The 16,043-nt window shown below is 49.7% G+C and overlaps 1 protein-coding gene across 1 annotated transcript in view; it reads left to right on the top strand.

The window, feature by feature from the left end:
- Positions 1 to 12,740, top strand: part of Igfn1 (immunoglobulin like and fibronectin type III domain containing 1) — a 32,494-nt gene extending 19,754 nt beyond the window's left edge. Inside the window, exons 14-25 of the mRNA XM_076873037.1 lie at positions 329 to 453; positions 1,326 to 1,467; positions 1,841 to 2,140; positions 2,772 to 3,071; positions 3,566 to 3,739; positions 4,764 to 4,892; positions 6,204 to 6,506; positions 7,409 to 7,497; positions 8,896 to 9,091; positions 9,793 to 10,092; positions 11,029 to 11,355; positions 12,206 to 12,740. Coding sequence (XP_076729152.1) covers positions 329 to 453; positions 1,326 to 1,467; positions 1,841 to 2,140; positions 2,772 to 3,071; positions 3,566 to 3,739; positions 4,764 to 4,892; positions 6,204 to 6,506; positions 7,409 to 7,497; positions 8,896 to 9,091; positions 9,793 to 10,092; positions 11,029 to 11,355; positions 12,206 to 12,219 — 2,399 coding nt within the window. The 3' untranslated portion in view covers positions 12,220 to 12,740. The remainder of the gene's footprint in view (positions 1 to 328; positions 454 to 1,325; positions 1,468 to 1,840; positions 2,141 to 2,771; positions 3,072 to 3,565; positions 3,740 to 4,763; positions 4,893 to 6,203; positions 6,507 to 7,408; positions 7,498 to 8,895; positions 9,092 to 9,792; positions 10,093 to 11,028; positions 11,356 to 12,205) is intronic.
- Positions 12,741 to 16,043: the final 3,303 nt, after the last annotated feature.

The following is a 16,043-nucleotide window of genomic DNA, read 5'->3' as shown; positions in this document are numbered from 1 at the left end:
ACAACTACCTCCTCTTTGTGTAGACTGATTCCAGGCTGTGTGAGATTCAGAGGCCCCCTGGGTACCTGGTCCTAAAATCCTATGACCGAAATACCAGAGTTGTGAAGCAGGCCAGAGATCCCCCTTCCCCCAGAAGACCCTGGGAACTTCCTATCTGTGTGACTCAGGGGCCCCTCTACCAGCCTAGGTCCTGCTGAGAAAAGTGGAGGCTTGTTTGTGCTGACACTGGGGGATCCCAGTGGGCAGGACCGTGGTGGCCATCCCCAGGGTGCAGCGCAGGCTATGACCTGGGAGGCTGGGCCTTGAGGACTCCTTTGTATATCTCCAGGCCCCAGGGGCTACTTCTCTCAGGGCTTGGCTGACACAGAGGTGCAGCAGGGGAAGGCCGCCACGCTTTCCTGTACCCTCACCAGGGACCTGGGACCTGGTGCCTGGTTTAAGGATGGAGTCAAGGTATTGTCCCCTCACACTTTCTTTTTAACCAACCAATGTGGGTGCCTGTGGGGGTGGGGGCAGGGACAAAGCAGAGGAATAGAGGATAGAAGGTTGGCTAAAAAAATTGTTTATTACTCTTAATGTTACTTATGTACCCACCTTGAGAGAAGCTTAAATAGCCAGCAACTTGGTGTGTTTAAAATAAAAAAAATCATAAATGAATGTGGTGCCAGCCAATCCCGTGGCATACCCCTTGTTCTTCCACCTCCCCCAATGTCTTCTCTTCACCTGCATCTGCCAAGGTCCACCCACCCTCCAAGGCTTCATACAAATGCACCTTCCCATCCCAACTAGGGGCCTCTTTCGTCAGTCTTGCAGCTCCTCTGTGCTCCCTCATAGCTCTCATGTCAAGAGGAGATAGCATAGGGGTTCAGAGCACATGGCATCTGGGAGATCTGATTCCAGATCTCCAGTTATGTGACTTTGGACAAGTTCCTTGCCTATAAGATGGAACTAACAATACTACCTTTTTTTTTTTTTTTTGTACTGGAGATTTAACACAGAAGGGATGTTACCACTGAGCCACATCCCCAGCCCTTTTAATTTTTGAGACAATTTAGCAACTAAGTTGTTTAGGGCCTTGCTAACTTGCTAAGACTCAACTCAAACTTGTGATTTTCTTGCCTCAGCCTCCCAGGCATGTGCCACTGAGCCCTGCTAATACTACCTATCTGATAAGGTTGTTGTCACAGTTAAATGAGGTACCAAGCAAGGAGTGCCTGTGCAGGCACAAAGCTATCAGATCCCATAGCAACTGCACCAGCAGAGGGCGCCGGAGGAGCCAGGTGCGCATGGGAGTGACTGTCTCTTGCTTTGGCCCTTGTCTCCAGCTCACCGCCCAGGATGGGGTCGTCTTTGAGCAAGATGGCCTGGTGCACAGACTCCTCATCGACTGCGTGCAGGGCACCCAGGCTGGGAGGTACACCTTTGTGGCCGGCAACCAGCAGAGCGAGGCCACCCTGACCGTCCAGGGTGAGGTCCAGCCCTGTCCTTACCTGTCTGGCAGTCTCTGCAAAAGTAGATAAGCTTTACTTTGAAACCCCTTAATTTTTTTGTAGCCAGTCTTCAGCTTTTCAGTCTGAGAAGATGACTTATAAAACCAACCCAAGGTCTTCCCCTTCCAGTGTCTTATCTCCTTCCTTGCTAGGAAGTCCTTGGTGAGGTCCTTGGTGAGGTCTAACCCTGGTCCCTCCTGCTTTAAAGTCCATTTCCCTTATATGTCCTCATGAGGTGGGGTGTGGGGTTCCTTACTCTTAGCCCAATCTCCCTTCTGGATTCTTCTTTCAGTGTTCCCAGGGACCTGGTGCCTGTCTTCTTTGACTCCCTTGTCCTGTTTTTCCTCCAGATCCCCCTGTAATTGCTCCAGATGTGACACAGAAACTGAGAGAGCCACTGGTGGTCAAGGCTGGGAAGCCAGTGACAATGAAGATCCCCTTCCAGAGCCACTTCCCTGTTCAGGCCACCTGGAGGAAGGACGGGGCCGAGGTGGTGGGCAGCAGCCGCAGGGGAGCCCAGGTGGCCTTGGGGGATGGCTACACACGACTGTGCCTTCCCAGCGCGAGCAGGAAGGACGGTGGCCAGTACAGCGTGATGCTAAGGAGCAAGGGAGGCTCTGTGCAGGCTGAGCTCACCCTGCAAGTCATAGGTGCCAACCCCAGCCTTTGCCCCATCCGAGGCCTGAGGGTCCCGGGGATTCCAGGTTCTCCCTGACAATAGGGGCAGGTCTGGGGTGCGGTCTCTGCGGGCTCTGATCCTTTTTTGCATGCTGTTTTGCATCCAAAGCCACCCCTGTCTGTCCTCTGTCTGCTCCCTATACTGAGCAGGAAGATGCAGTTTGGATGAACAAGGCCCGGGCTCCTGCTGGGACGATGGGTTATTCTCCCACGAGCCCCAAAGCACAGGGTGCTAGGGAAGTTGCTGGAGTGAGATTGAGGCCCCCAGCTTCAGTGGTGCCAGCAACATAGGACTGCTGTGTCCAGGAGGCTGAGCTGGCCCCATGCACCCACCCAATGGGGCTGGTATGGGTTAAAGCATTCCATGGTACGTGTGTGTGTGTGTGTGTGTGTGTGTGTGTGTGTGTGTGAGTGTGTTGGGGAAGTAGAGACCAGGGACATCTGTCTGTCTCAGGAAACCTGTGAACCTCTGGGTAATGTCCAAGGCTCTCTGTCCAAGTCCACCCCATTGCAGGCTTGCCCACTGTTGAGGGAAGGCCAACACAGCTTTTTTCCAACTTCTCTGACCCCTTTCTCCTCCTGCTCCTCTCTGTGGATCCTCAGACAAGCCTCAGCCCCCACAGGGCCCCTTGGAGGTGCAGGATGGCCACAGGGCTGGTGTCTGCCTCTGCTGGCGGCCCCCGAAGGATGATGGGGGCCGGGCCGTGGAGCACTACGTGGTGGAGAGGCGACAGGCTGGCAGGAGCACTTGGCTGAAGGTGGGCGAGCCCCCCACTGACAGCACTACCTTCACCGATGCTGGCGTGGAGCAGGGCAGGAAGTACACTTTCCGTGTGCGAGCTGTGACCTCGGAGGGGGCTGGGGAGGCCCTGGAGTCTGAGGAGGTGTTGGTGGCTCCTGACGGTGAGAGAAAGGGCTGGGGCTGGTAGTTGGAACACTCTTAGATCCACATTGGGCCAGAGGGCAAGCAGGTCTGCCCCTGCAGCTAAAGGCCACTGGCTTCTGCCTGGGGCCTTGAAGTCCTTCTAAAGCCCAATGGAGACTCCTTGCCTCAGCTTGATTTGGGATCTGGCAACTAGGACAGGAAATAAGATTGATGGTGTCTGTGGGAGTGAAGGGACTGGCACACAGCCTGCTCTCTCAGGGCCCGAGGAGAGGCCAGCATCTTTCTCTATCATATCCTCCTAGTTTGGGATATCCTAACAGGGGACTTAAGGCTGAAAGATTCTGAACCTATCATGCCTGAATCTGAAAGTGTCCCAGAGCAGCCTAGCCAATCCCTACAGTCCCAGGAGAGAGTAGGGTGCCAGATGTCCCGTGCCTTCTACCCCAGAATCTCCTCATGAGCTGGCACCTTGCCTCAGCCTCTGGCTGACCTTCACCTTCTTTGCTCCCAGCAATCCCAGGGCCCCCTTCCACCCCGGCCATTCTGTCAGCCTCCAGCCAGGGCATCACTCTCACATGGACGGCACCTCGGGGCCCTGGCAGTGCCCACATCCTGGGTTACCTGGTTGAGAAGCGCAAGAAGGGGAGCAACACCTGGACAGCAGTGAACGATCAGCCCATGTCTGGTGAGCAGGCCTGAGGGATGCTTCTCAAAGTTGCTTAGACCTCCTCTTGGCCTAGGAGCATTGCCAGTCCAAATTGGTTTAATAGAATAGGTCTCATCCGGGATGATTTTGTCTCGAGGGGACATTGGCAATATGTGGAGCCATTTTTGATTGTCACAACTGGGTGGGGAGTAGATGATACCGGTACCTGATATGAAGGAGCCAGGGTTCTGCTGACTATCCTACAATACACAAGAGCTCCCCTACTCCCAACAAAACCAAAGAATTATCTGGCAAGAAACATCAACAGTGCTGAGGTTGAGGAACACTGGTTTACAGAAGTCCTGGGTTGGAGTCAGAAATGAAGGTATGAGTCCTGGGCCCTCTACTTCTGACCTTGTCTTTGGGTAGCCCTGTTCTCTAGATCTATTTCCTCATCCACAAGTAGAGAGAACAATCCTCATGGTTCTGCCTCATTAAGTAGATTCCTAAGAACCAGCTGCTTTCTGAGATCAGAAAGAACTTGAAAAAGCCAAAGCGTTGGGCAGATGCTAAGGTATCCCATGACCCTTTGCATTTCTGTGTTTTGCATGCTGTGGAAGCCAGGATTGTGGAGGAAAGAAGGGACCAGAGCAGACAGTCAGGAGACTGGTTCTAGTTGTGGCTGAGCTACTAGTTGTGGCTGAGCTACTTAGGAGAAGAACCCTCTCAGGGCCTTATAACTCCACCTCCAGAAAGACGGAGATGAAGGGAGGGCACCACCCTCCCAACTCTACTACTGATTCAACTTTATTTAAATGAACAGCTCTGTAAGATAGCACAATCTGGAGAGATTAAGGCACTTCAGCAAATTGGTGGCAGAACCAGATAGGGATTTGGGACCCCAGCCTCTTTTCACCTTGGAGAGAACTGAGTCACATGTGGATGGCCAGAGAAGGGAAGTATTAGGTCCCAGCCTTGTTCTCCTTTGAACTTGGAAGCACCAAGATGTCTGTTCATCTCCTGGTCCCCCAGTGTGGGATTAATGTAGGGTGTCTCTTCACAGAGAGGAAGTGCACTGTGGAAGATGTGCGGCAGGGCTCTCAGTATGAGTTCCGGGTCACAGCAGTGGCCCCCTCAGGCCTTGGAGAGCCTGGGCCCCCATCTGATGCTGTCTTTGCCCGAGACCCCATGAGTGAGTAGGACATCAACCCAAGGGGTGGTGGTGGGATGGGTGGTGAGCATGGGATGGTTCTGAAGCCCAGTGGGACAGGACAGGAGGTCACAGGTAGGAGAAAGTGGCCAGGAGGGCTGGAAGATTCGGGTTAAAAGGCCACTGGGGTGAGGCATATCTTAGGGGCCTTAAATTGAAATCAATCAGAATTAGAAGACTCCTTCCTGACCATGTCATTGCTCTCTGGCTTCTGGGCAGGTCAGTCCCCAAGTTGGCCAGGCAGCAGTCTATTTGAATGAATACACTGGGAATAAAATATTTTATAAATTTAATTGTTCAAAGGGGCATCTAAATTTCAGTCCTAGGAAGGCAAAGTGTGGAATAGAGGGATGAGGGAGGAGAACTGGCTGTGCACCTTTTCTTGGCAAGGAAAATCTCTCTTGACTACTCTATAGTCAGTGATGAAAATGGAGATAGCAGATAGGATAGGCAGTGTTGGGGTAGTAGTCACAAGGGTGACTACATTCCCTAGATTTTTTTGAGGGGGGTTGCTGGGATTGTACCCAGGGCCTCACACATGCTGGACCAGTGCTCTACCACTGAGCTACACCCCCCGCCCTATGTTTCTTAGATTCTTGCTACTGAGCAAAGTCTGGGCAGCATCACCAGGGAACTTATTAGAGTTTGCTCAGGCCTCACCTCCGACCTACTGAATCAGATCTGTGTTTTTAACCACATTCCCTGGTGATTTGTATACAGAAAGCACTGCCCTAGACCAACACTTGCCAAACTTTACTGGGAATTTATTTAGAGACACCTGGGAGCTCTTCCTGCCCTGTTGCTCAGGCTGCACCCAAATCAGAATCTCTGGGGCTGCCCATATTTTTAAGCTCCAGGGTGGGTCCAACATTCAGCTCTCTCCAAAGCCCTTCTACATGTACCCTGCCTTTCATGAGTTCCAGACAGCCCCCTCCTGGGGTAGGGAGCGCTGGTGTTGTTTCTGTTTAACAGATGTGTCTGCTCGGCGTGCCCAGAGGCAGTTCTAACTCAGCGCTTACAGTTCAGAAAAAAAGACACAGAGTTCTAGTCTTCAGGGATAAAGGATCCTAAGAGGTCATCCACTAAAGTCCCCATTTTCAAGAATTAGCGAGGGTGGTTAGGTACTGGACAGAGGCAAAGTTTGGTTCAGGTAGGTGCTTCAGGGGCCACGAAGTGAAAGGACCCCAAGAGAAAGAAACTGTCTCCCATGGGAAGGCTAATCAATGTCCACCTGAGTGACCTCCACCAAGAAAGGCTGATGCCATTTCTGATATTTCCACTGTGCTTGACCAGGACCCCCTGGGCCTGTGCGGGATCTTCAAGTCACGGACACATCACACACCAGCATCACCCTGAGCTGGGTGGGGCCAGATGCCCAGGATGGGGACAAAGCTCAGGGATATGTGGTGGAGCTGTGTGGCTCAGACAGTCTCCAGTGGAGCCCATGCCACGTGGGCACTGTGCCTGGGACCTCCTTCACAGTCAAGGGGCTTCGGCCTCGAGAGGGCTACTTTGTGCGGGTGACAGCAGTTAACGACGGGGGCCACGGCCAGCCCACTGCCCTGGACACCGTAGTGCACACCGTGCCTGTTACTGGTGAGTACCACCTCTTTCCCACACTGAGCCCTGCAGGCCCTTCCTGAGAGGGGCTGCCAAGCAGCCACCATGTACATGCTGAGCCAGGATCCCCTTCCCCAGCCTAACAAAGTAACATGTGTTGACACTTCCCATGTGCAAGGTGCTGGGCTGGGCAGGCCTAGTTGGAAATGGTTTCTCATTGCAGCTCATTACAAAGTTGATATTATTTTTATGCCCAACATACAGAGAAGGAAACTGAGATCCAAGGTCCTTTTCCCAATGTCTCACCCTTGGTATGAGGCAGAGCCAGGATTTGAAATAGGTGACTCCAAGGCACAAGGGCCGCTCAGCTCAGGCAGTTCCTGGTCAGGGTGGAGCATACCCCAGACCCCGTTACCAAAAGGCGGACTGTCTTTCCCTTTGGGTCTCAGTTACTAGAACCAGGTGACCTGTCTTTGATCCAAGTTGACACTGGGCCAGCCCAGCTGACCCTAGTCATCATGTGAAAATAAGGAGGAAAGCACGTAGCACCTGAGTCCAAAATCTCAGAATCTTGTCCTGGCTCTGTTCCTAACTCAGTGTGACCCCAGGCAAGTCACCTCCTGTCTTAGATTGGTGGTTATGTCACCTGCAGAACCAAAAAGATGGACTGTTTGTCACTTCCTTCTTCCAGGCTAACCCTAACCCTCTGCCTTCCCTACCCCAACTCCTGTCCCTCTCCTCCAGCATGTCCCCACCACTCCTGGGACTCCCCTCCCCACTTTCTTCTGCCCAGTGCCTCTCCTTTGAGGTTTTTCAGCTGGATGGGATTTTAGCAGCAATTAGACTGGCCTGGCCTCCCCTTCTGCTCTGCTGCGTTGGTGACCAGGGGCTGGGGTAAAACCGTGGAGGGAGGTGACGAGCCATTTTATGTGTTCCAGGCTGCCCCAAATTCCTCATGGACTCCAATGCAAAGGACTCAGTGATGGTCAGAGTTGGGGACACCATTCGTGTGCCTGTCTCCTTTGAAGTGAGTGGGTCTAGAAGGTGTGAGGAAGGGAATCCAGAGTGGCCGAGGGAGACAGAGAGCTCTGTGGTTCTCTTGCCTTCGTTGTTGTTGTTGTTGTTGTTTTGCGGGGTGGGGGTCTGTAGTCAGTGAAGTCAGGCCACAGGTGAGGAAGGAGGAAGGAGGTCCTCTTTAGTGGCATAGCACATCCCTGGTGGCTGGGTGGCTTTTCTGCTCCCTGTACAGTATACACAACCCTCTAATGGTACCTTCTGGTACTGCACCTCCAAATTATTGCTCTCACTTTTCCTCACCACTTTCGTCTGCGAATTCAGAGGGTCTCAGGATGATCCCCCACCTCCCAGCTCTAGGGACACCATAGCACTAGCGTAGTGATTAAAAGCACAGATAGCCTGGGTTCAAATTCCAATGTCATCACTGACTTTGGACAAATACCTTAACCTCTCTGTTTCAACTTCCTCCTCTTTCAATGGAGATAAATATAACCTAGCTGAAAGGGTTGTTTTCAGAAGGAATCAATCCCCTGAAAGCACATGAACAGCCTGGTGTATGGCCAGCGTTCAATATGTGTTACTTTTATTATTATCATATTTATTGTTATCAAAATCATTATCACCTGTGTGGGAGGCTCAGCAATGGCAGAGCCATAATGCTTCTCTGCCTTAATCTAAATGACATGTTTTTAGCTATTAGACACTGGAGGATAATGGCAGCGATGACATGTTAAACATGTACTGAGTGTTCTCTACATTCTCAGCCCTGCTCTCTGTGCGTTCCAAGTATTGGTAACTCCTTGAGTCCTTGGATTGTTAGTCCAGGTGCTAACAATCAGTTACTGTTAGCTTCCCCAGTGTGCCCAGCACTGAGGTTCCCACAGGCGGTTGGCAGTATGGTCATCAAGCAGCTGGACTGGTCTCCCCAGTCAGTCAGGGTCACCTCAGTTCTAGACCAGACCACTATAATCGCCCTCCTGCATTCTCTCCCTATCACAGGGATTCCCAAGTCACCCCCTGCCTGGTCCTTCTCACTCCCATCCAGCTCCAGGTGAATCCAGATTCAGTGATGTTTTCTTGCTCAACGTCTTAGAGCAGCAGCTCAGTGCTTAGAGAATAAGACCCGGATGTCTGCATGGGCGGGGTGCGGGGGTATTGCCTAGCCTACCTGGCCAGCTTCCTTTCCTATTCCCCCACCCCTACCTGCCAGCCCCACACTTCATCACCGCCTCTCTACTGGCCTGCTTCTGAACAGGCACTTGCCCACCTCTGAGTTTGCGTAGACGTTTCCCCTCCCAGAATGCTCTTCTCACCACCTCTACTCTAGGCCCAGCCTGAATAGCTCCATTTCCACACCACCAACAAAGCTCCCACTTCTCAACCCTTCCTTCCTCTCATTTTCCTCCAGGCTGGCCCCATGCCTGAGGTGACCTGGCTGAAGGATGGCTTGACTTTGTCCAAAAGAAGTGTGACCACCACCAAGGATGGCCTTACCCAGCTTCTGATTCCTACAGCTGGCCTCTCAGACAGTGGTCGCTACACTGTGGTGCTGAGGAACCTTCAGGGGAAGGAGGCTGCCTACGACTTCCTCATCAGGGTGGCAGGTGAGGCGGCATGACTCTGGGCTCCAAGCACTGGCTGGGCCACTCACCGAGGCACGGAGGTTTCCCCTGCCTGGGCACAGGTCTCAGCCATTCTACTGGCCTGTGTGTGCAAGGTGGCACACTGTCTTCTTTTCCTCCATGCTTGAAGACAGGAAGAAGGGCAGGGGGAGGGTCCCTTATGGGCTTTAATTATTCTTCTGACTCCGGACCTTAGGGACAATTCAGCCACATCCCCTCCCTAGACCCCAGTTAGTCTTGGTTTGGAGCCCATGAGCAACGGTGGTCACCACCATTACAGCACTGGAAAGATCCCATGGAAAGAAGTGTCTGGGTCCCTTGTACAGGATAAAGGTTGCCCTCCCCTGAAGTGACTCCCAGGCAGTCCCTTGTCCTGGAGAAGTCCCTGGATATTCACACAAGATGAAACAGACGAATGGAGGGAGTCTGTACCTTGATTTTGTGAAAACCTCTGCCATGTCCTATGTCATTTTCCCTAAAAACTCAAGTGAATTAAAACGTATTCTTTTGGGAAAGGTTTTCTACCCTCTACAGATAGCTGTGCACCCCTGACCAAGTGCCCTCCAGTTACCTGCCTTCCAAGATTGCAACCCCCAGAAGACTCAGGGGCTCTGGAGGGGACCATACCAGAAGCCCTGCTGGGTCCCCTGCAGCGCATGCTCCCTCTACCCTGTCTCCTGCAGCATGCCCACAGGCTCCTGGGCCCATCCGCCTGCAGGAGAATGTGCCCAGGACAGTGACAGTCCAGTGGGAGCCCTCTCCAGACGAGGTCCAGGGTCCCCCTCTGCACTACACAGTGCTGATGCGCTCCTCGTCACACGGCTCCTGGCGCGAGGTGGCTGACCGCATCCACACCAACCACTTCACCCTCCTGGGCGTCCTTCCTGGCATTGAGTACCACTTCCGAGTAGTGGCCAAGAATGAGCTGGGGACCAGCAGACCCTCAGACACCAGTGAACCCTGGTGCCTCCCCAGGCAGCGAGGTGAGGGTCCCCTGGAGGGGGAGAATGTAGCTGACTATGCTCTGTGCTTAGGCCACCTATTCTAGGGTAGTGGGATGTGCAGGGTGGGGCAGAGTGGCAGCTATGGCAGAGATGGCGGGGAGCCTGTCCAACTGAACTGGACCCTGGGTCCAGCCAGAACCAGAGCCATGGCTTGGTCTTCCCAGTCCTGCCTGACCCCTCCTCTACTGATGTTCCTTGAGTTCTGACTCGGGGTGGGTCCTCTCTGCAGGGAGAACGAGTTGGCCTGTGGGAGTTTGGGTGGACTGCATATTGGGGAGACCACAACAGAAGCCCTGCTGGGCCTTCAGGGAGCCCACCAGGGCTGTCCCCTCTAGAGTGTCTTGGCTAGGGATCAGGAAACAGACTTCTCTACCTGGCTCTGTGTGAACTGTCGTTTAACTTGTCAACACGGGCCCTCCTTGGACTTGACTTGCCCATTTGGGTGAGACGAACAACTCTTGACTTCAGTGGCTACATGCTGCCCACCTGAGCATCCCAGAATGGCCTCCTGCATGCTTCTAGATGAGAGATGAGGGCTATAAATTTAGCCATAAACTTAGAAGTTAACATGTTTCTGAAAACAAAGTGTATGTTACAATCAAATAGATGTGGACCTTAAAAGAGGTCACTAGAAAAAGCAGATTATAAAATCAGATGGGTGATTTAATTTCTATAAAATGCAAAAATATCTAGAAGTTTCTACACCAAAATATTAGCTGCAGTCATTTATATATATGTGGGTAGAGAGATCATGATTGGTTCTGACTCTTATCCTTTGGATTCTGGGTTCTAATCTGTCCGCAGTGAATGTGTGTTAGGCAATGGGCGTCAGCACCGTGAACTTTCTGTAGACTTGGCCCAGACAGGTCTTCTCGCTTTCTGACCCTCCTCCCTGTCGCCCTGGTTTCCATGCAGGCAGATTCACAGTGAGGGCTCCCAGCTACCGGGAACCAGACCTGAGCCAGAAGCCCCGGTTCCTGGTGGGCCTGCGGACCCACCTGCTGCCTCCAGGATGCGAGTGTCGCATGACCTGTGCAGTGCAGGGCTCACCCCGGCCTCATGTCACCTGGTTCAAGAATGATCAGAGTCTGGAAGGACACCCCACAGCATACAGCACTGATATGCTGGGCGTGTGCTCCCTGGTCATCCCCAGCGTCTCCCCTAAGGACAGTGGCAAGTACAAGGCTGTGGCTGAGAACCCGCTGGGCCAGGCTGTCAGCACTGCCACCCTCATCGTCACAGGTAAGGGTGGCTGTCCTGGCAATGGGCCACACTGGCAAGGGAGCAGGAAGAGAGCCAGAGGAACAGCCACCCGCCTGCCTTCAGGGAGCCTGCCAGGATTGTCCCCTCTAGAGTGTCTTGGCTGGGGGTCAGGAGACAGACTTCTCTACCTGGCTCTGTGTGAACTGTCTGTTTAACTTGCCACCATGGGCCCTCCATGGCCTTGACTTGCTCATTTGGGCGAGATGAGCAACTCTTAACTTCAGTGGCTACATGCTGCCCACCTGAGCATCCCAGGGTGGCCTTCCGCATGCTTCTAGATGAGAGATAGAGGCTTCTTCTCTGTGACCACTCATAAATATGTCCAGATAGGGATATTTAGTGCCAACAGGGCCATATTGACTCTCTCACTGTAATCTCCAGGAAAGCAAATAGTATTTATTGATAAGAAAACATTTCCCCCCAGTGGTACTGAAAATATATTGTATTTTGAATAGAAAAAATAAATAATAAATCCTAAACATTTTTAGTTATTCAGAATTGACCTTTGTGCAAAAATGACCCTTCAGCCCCGGGTCAGAGCATTTCTCATGGCATCTGTTCAGAGCCACTTAGGTGCTACCCTCAAACGCCCCAGCTCGTAGATACACATAGTTCCAGAAAGAAGAAGGTATTTGGTGGTGGTTAGAGTTGCCCAGAGGGCTAGAGAAGGACTTTACCCAAGCTCTGAGAGCATGTGGTGGCCGTGGATTTGAACCTGGGCCCACTGTGGCAGAGCCCTCAGAGCTAAACTGTATTGCCTTCACCATGGATAGGTGTGGGAGGGTCAGCTGCCCCTTGTAGACCAGCTGGAATGTCCTGTGTCTTGCAGAAACCAGCTCCTAGCCTCGCCCTACTCTGGGATGGCCCTGCCCGGCCCCCCAGCCACGGGATGGATGACAGAACTCTGAAGCTTCACTTCTGACACCCACGCCGGCCTGGGGAGCTGATCCCGAAGGATGGAGTCCATGCCTTGAGACTCAGGAGTGAGAGGGCTTCTGGGGATACTTGCCCAGCAAGACAGAGAGTCCTTGGGGAAGAAAAAGAAGGGTACAAGTGGTGGCCCCAGAATAGTCACTGAAAAGGATGACAGCAAACCTCCCAGACCTGCCCACGTGGATTTCTTTCTTCCCCACTTCAGGAGACCTGGAAAGAGCCCGCCTGCAGGGTGCTCCTTGTTTGCCCAGTCTGGGCCCCTTGGAGGGAGGGTGGGAGAAGCTGAGCCTCTGTGACAACAGGGAGGAAAGAGGAAGAGAAGTCAGAGGTCCTGGGTGAGAATAAGGGCATCAAGGCCATGTGTTGGGGCACAGGGGGACACCTTCTGTACTTTCCTTCATTAAAACATCTAAGAAATTTTTGCAAATCAACTTGAGTTTTGTGTGTTGTAGGAAAGATTCCAAAGCAAAGGTTTGTGTATACCAGGCTCCTACTGGGAGACTGCATGGGCTCTGGCTCAAGGGAAGAACAAGGACAGAGTTAGGCTCTCCTGCAGTACAGGCCTACGCAGTTAATAGCAAGGGCAGAAAAGCCCAGAAAGGTTAGAGGCTCTGTGTAGCAGAGCCTCCCTTCCTCCCGGCCCATGCCTCCCACATGCTTCCACCCTCAAACATCCTCCAAGCAGCAGGCCTAGAGCCCTGCCTTGGGGGGTATACGTAAGGGGACCACGGAACTGGTTGCCTAGGACTGCCATGTGCCTGTCCCTCCCCAGAGACAGAAACAGTCTGGGCTGGCGAGAATCCTGGAGAGCAGGAACACAATCTGCTCTTCACTCCCTGTTTTTGGATCCTGGTCTCTGCTTTCCAGTTTCCCTTTGCACCCGCCCCCCGCCCCCAGTTCCTTGGAAGAAAGGAACAAAAATCACAGGACAGGGGGTGAGGACAGCACCAGACCTTTCTTGTTTGCTTTGAAAAACCTTACAAGGTTTTTCTATTTTCTGGAAAAGATTGTATACAATTGATGTTCTATCTTCCTTAAATATTTGGTAGAAATTACCAAAGAAAACCAGAGGGCTTGGAGTTTTCTTTGTGGGAGGGATTTGGCCACCAAGTGTAAGTCAATTTTTTCAATAGCTATATGAGGCTGTCCAAGTTATCAGCGTCTTTTTGAATGACATTTGGTAATTTATGACTTTCAAAGAATTTGTCCATTTCACCTAAACTGTTGAATTTATTGGCATAAAGTTGTCATAACATTCCCTTATAATCAATCTATTTACTGTTCTATAGGCTCTCCAAGATATTGCCTCTTTCATCCTTCAGATTGGTAAAACTTATGTCTTCTCTCTTTTATGCTTAATCAATTCATTTATCAATTTTATCAATCTTTTACAAGGACCACCTTTTGATTTCATCCTTTTTCTCTATTGTTTTTCTATTTTCAATTTCATTGGTTTCTACTCTTGGTTTTACCATTTTCTTCCTTCTGCTAACTTTGGGGTTTAATTTGCTCTTTCCCCTTCCTAGTTTGCTAAGGTCAAATCTTAGATCATTAAATTATAGATTTTTACTTCCCTTCTAATACAAGGATTTCTCCTTTAAGTGCTGTTTTAACTTCATCCCATATTTTTGCACATTGGGCCTTAATTTCCATTCGGTTCAAGACATTTTCCAATTTGTCTTATTATTTCTTCTTTTACCCATAAATTATGTAAGGGTATATTGCTAAATTTCAAAGCAGGTGGGATTTCCTAGTATTTATTATTGATTTCTAGCTTGAATTCTGTTGTGGTTAGAGAAAATATTTTTATGATTTTAATCCTTTAAAAGAGAAAATATGTTTCATGGCCCCAAACATGGTCCTTCTTATTTAGTGTTCTCTGTGCACTTGAAAATAATGTGTATGCTGCTGTTGGGGGGGGGGGTGTTTTCTGACCAATTAGGTCAAGTTGGTTAATAGTGTTATTTGGTTTTCTAGGTCCTTACTGATTTTCTTTCTAATTATTGTCTCAAGTGTTTCAAAATGTCCTTTACTAAAATTTGCATTTTCTCCCATAATGGTGGTATATCATTATTTGTCAGAGTAATAAGAAATAGCTAAGGAATAACTTCAGTATCTCCAGAGAGGACAAGAAGGAAAGGGAGGAGGAGGAGGAGGGGCAGAAATGCCAAGAACTAGTATGAAAAAATAGAAATACATCAGTAATAACAATGAGTGTAAGGTGTAAGTCAAATTCTCTGGGTAAAAGAAAGTAAAAAATAAACTCCATGGTATTGTACCATTCTCTTCTCAGTAACTAATTTATCAAGTAGGCAAAAAAGTACTAAGGATATAAAAAGTTGTGAATTACAAAATTAATGAACTTGAGCTAATGGATACACATAGACCACTTTGCCAATAATTGGAGGCTTTTGAAGCACACATGAAACATTTATGAAAATTGCCAGATACTAGTTCATAAAGGTAGCCTGAAATTTTTCAAATGATTAGTGTCATGTAGATCACACTGTCTGGCCACAATGCAACTGGGTTGGGAATCAATAATGAAAGCTATATTGAAAAAAGTACATATGTCTGGAAACTTTGAAACACAGCTTTAAGCAATCAGTCAAAGAAGGAACCCCAATGGAAAAGAAGAAAATATTTAGAGCTGAACGATAATTTTAAAAACTATGAAAAAAATTTAGAATCCAGCAAAAACCAAATGTAGATTTATAGTTTTATATGCTTACTCTGAAAAAGAAAAGCAAAAGTGCGGTATTGATGAGCTAAGGTCTGTGTTGGAGACAGTTTTCCAGTCTCCCACACTCAGGTATGATCATGTGACTCAGTTCTGGCTAAAAGAATGAGAAGTAATATGAATAATTTCTGGGTCAGACACTAACACTTCCTGTGCAAACATCCACCATCTCTCTCTCCTCCCTCCTTCATTGATCATCTAGAAAGAATCCTTTGTAATTCAGAGTATGGTGGAAATAATTGCTAAAAGAAACTCGAAAGTTCCTCTATGATAACATACTCTGAACAATGATATGAGAAATAAACCTTAATTGTATTACCCTCCTGAGATTTGGAGGTGGTTAAGCAGTTAAACTATTCTGAATAATATAGCAAATGACTTTTTTTTTCCAACACAATGCCTTTATTTCTATGTGGTGCTGAGGATCGAATCCGGGTCCCACCCCATGCTAGGGGAGCGCTCTACTGATAAGCTACAATCCCAGCCCAGCAAATGACTTTTAAAAACTGAAAAACAAGAGGCAGCTACTGGTCTTGGCTCTCTTTCTTCCAGTCACACTGGACTCCTTGTTGTCCCCTGCCTGTAGTAGTCTTCCTCTGGACACCTGCATGGCTCACTCCCACCTGATCTAAAATGGCAGCTCCTTCCTTGCTGCAAAATCTCTGTCCATTTTCTTTGGCTTATCTTTCTCCAAAGCATCGATCACTATCTGACGTATTTATTGTGCACTTCACCCTGTATTTGTTTTATCCAATAGAAATCCAAGTTCCACAAGGACATTTTGTGTGTGTGTGTGTCTTTTTTGTTGATTGTTCTATTCCCAGGGCAAACATAGGATGAAAAAGTAAAATGAAATATATTGATGCTTTGAAAAAGAACAAACAACAGATTCTCGAATCTCAAAAATTTAGTAAGTAACAAATGGAGTAGTAATTAAACTACAGGCATTAGAAGCAGGCTGGTGTCTCGATACATTCAGCAGCTGTGTGAAGTT

Source organism: Callospermophilus lateralis, chromosome 13, assembly GCF_048772815.1.
Source record: "Callospermophilus lateralis isolate mCalLat2 chromosome 13, mCalLat2.hap1, whole genome shotgun sequence".
Lineage (NCBI taxonomy): Eukaryota > Metazoa > Chordata > Mammalia > Rodentia > Sciuridae > Callospermophilus > Callospermophilus lateralis.
Note: the sequence above shows the minus strand (reverse complement) of the source record. Positions and strands in the feature narration are given on the sequence as shown.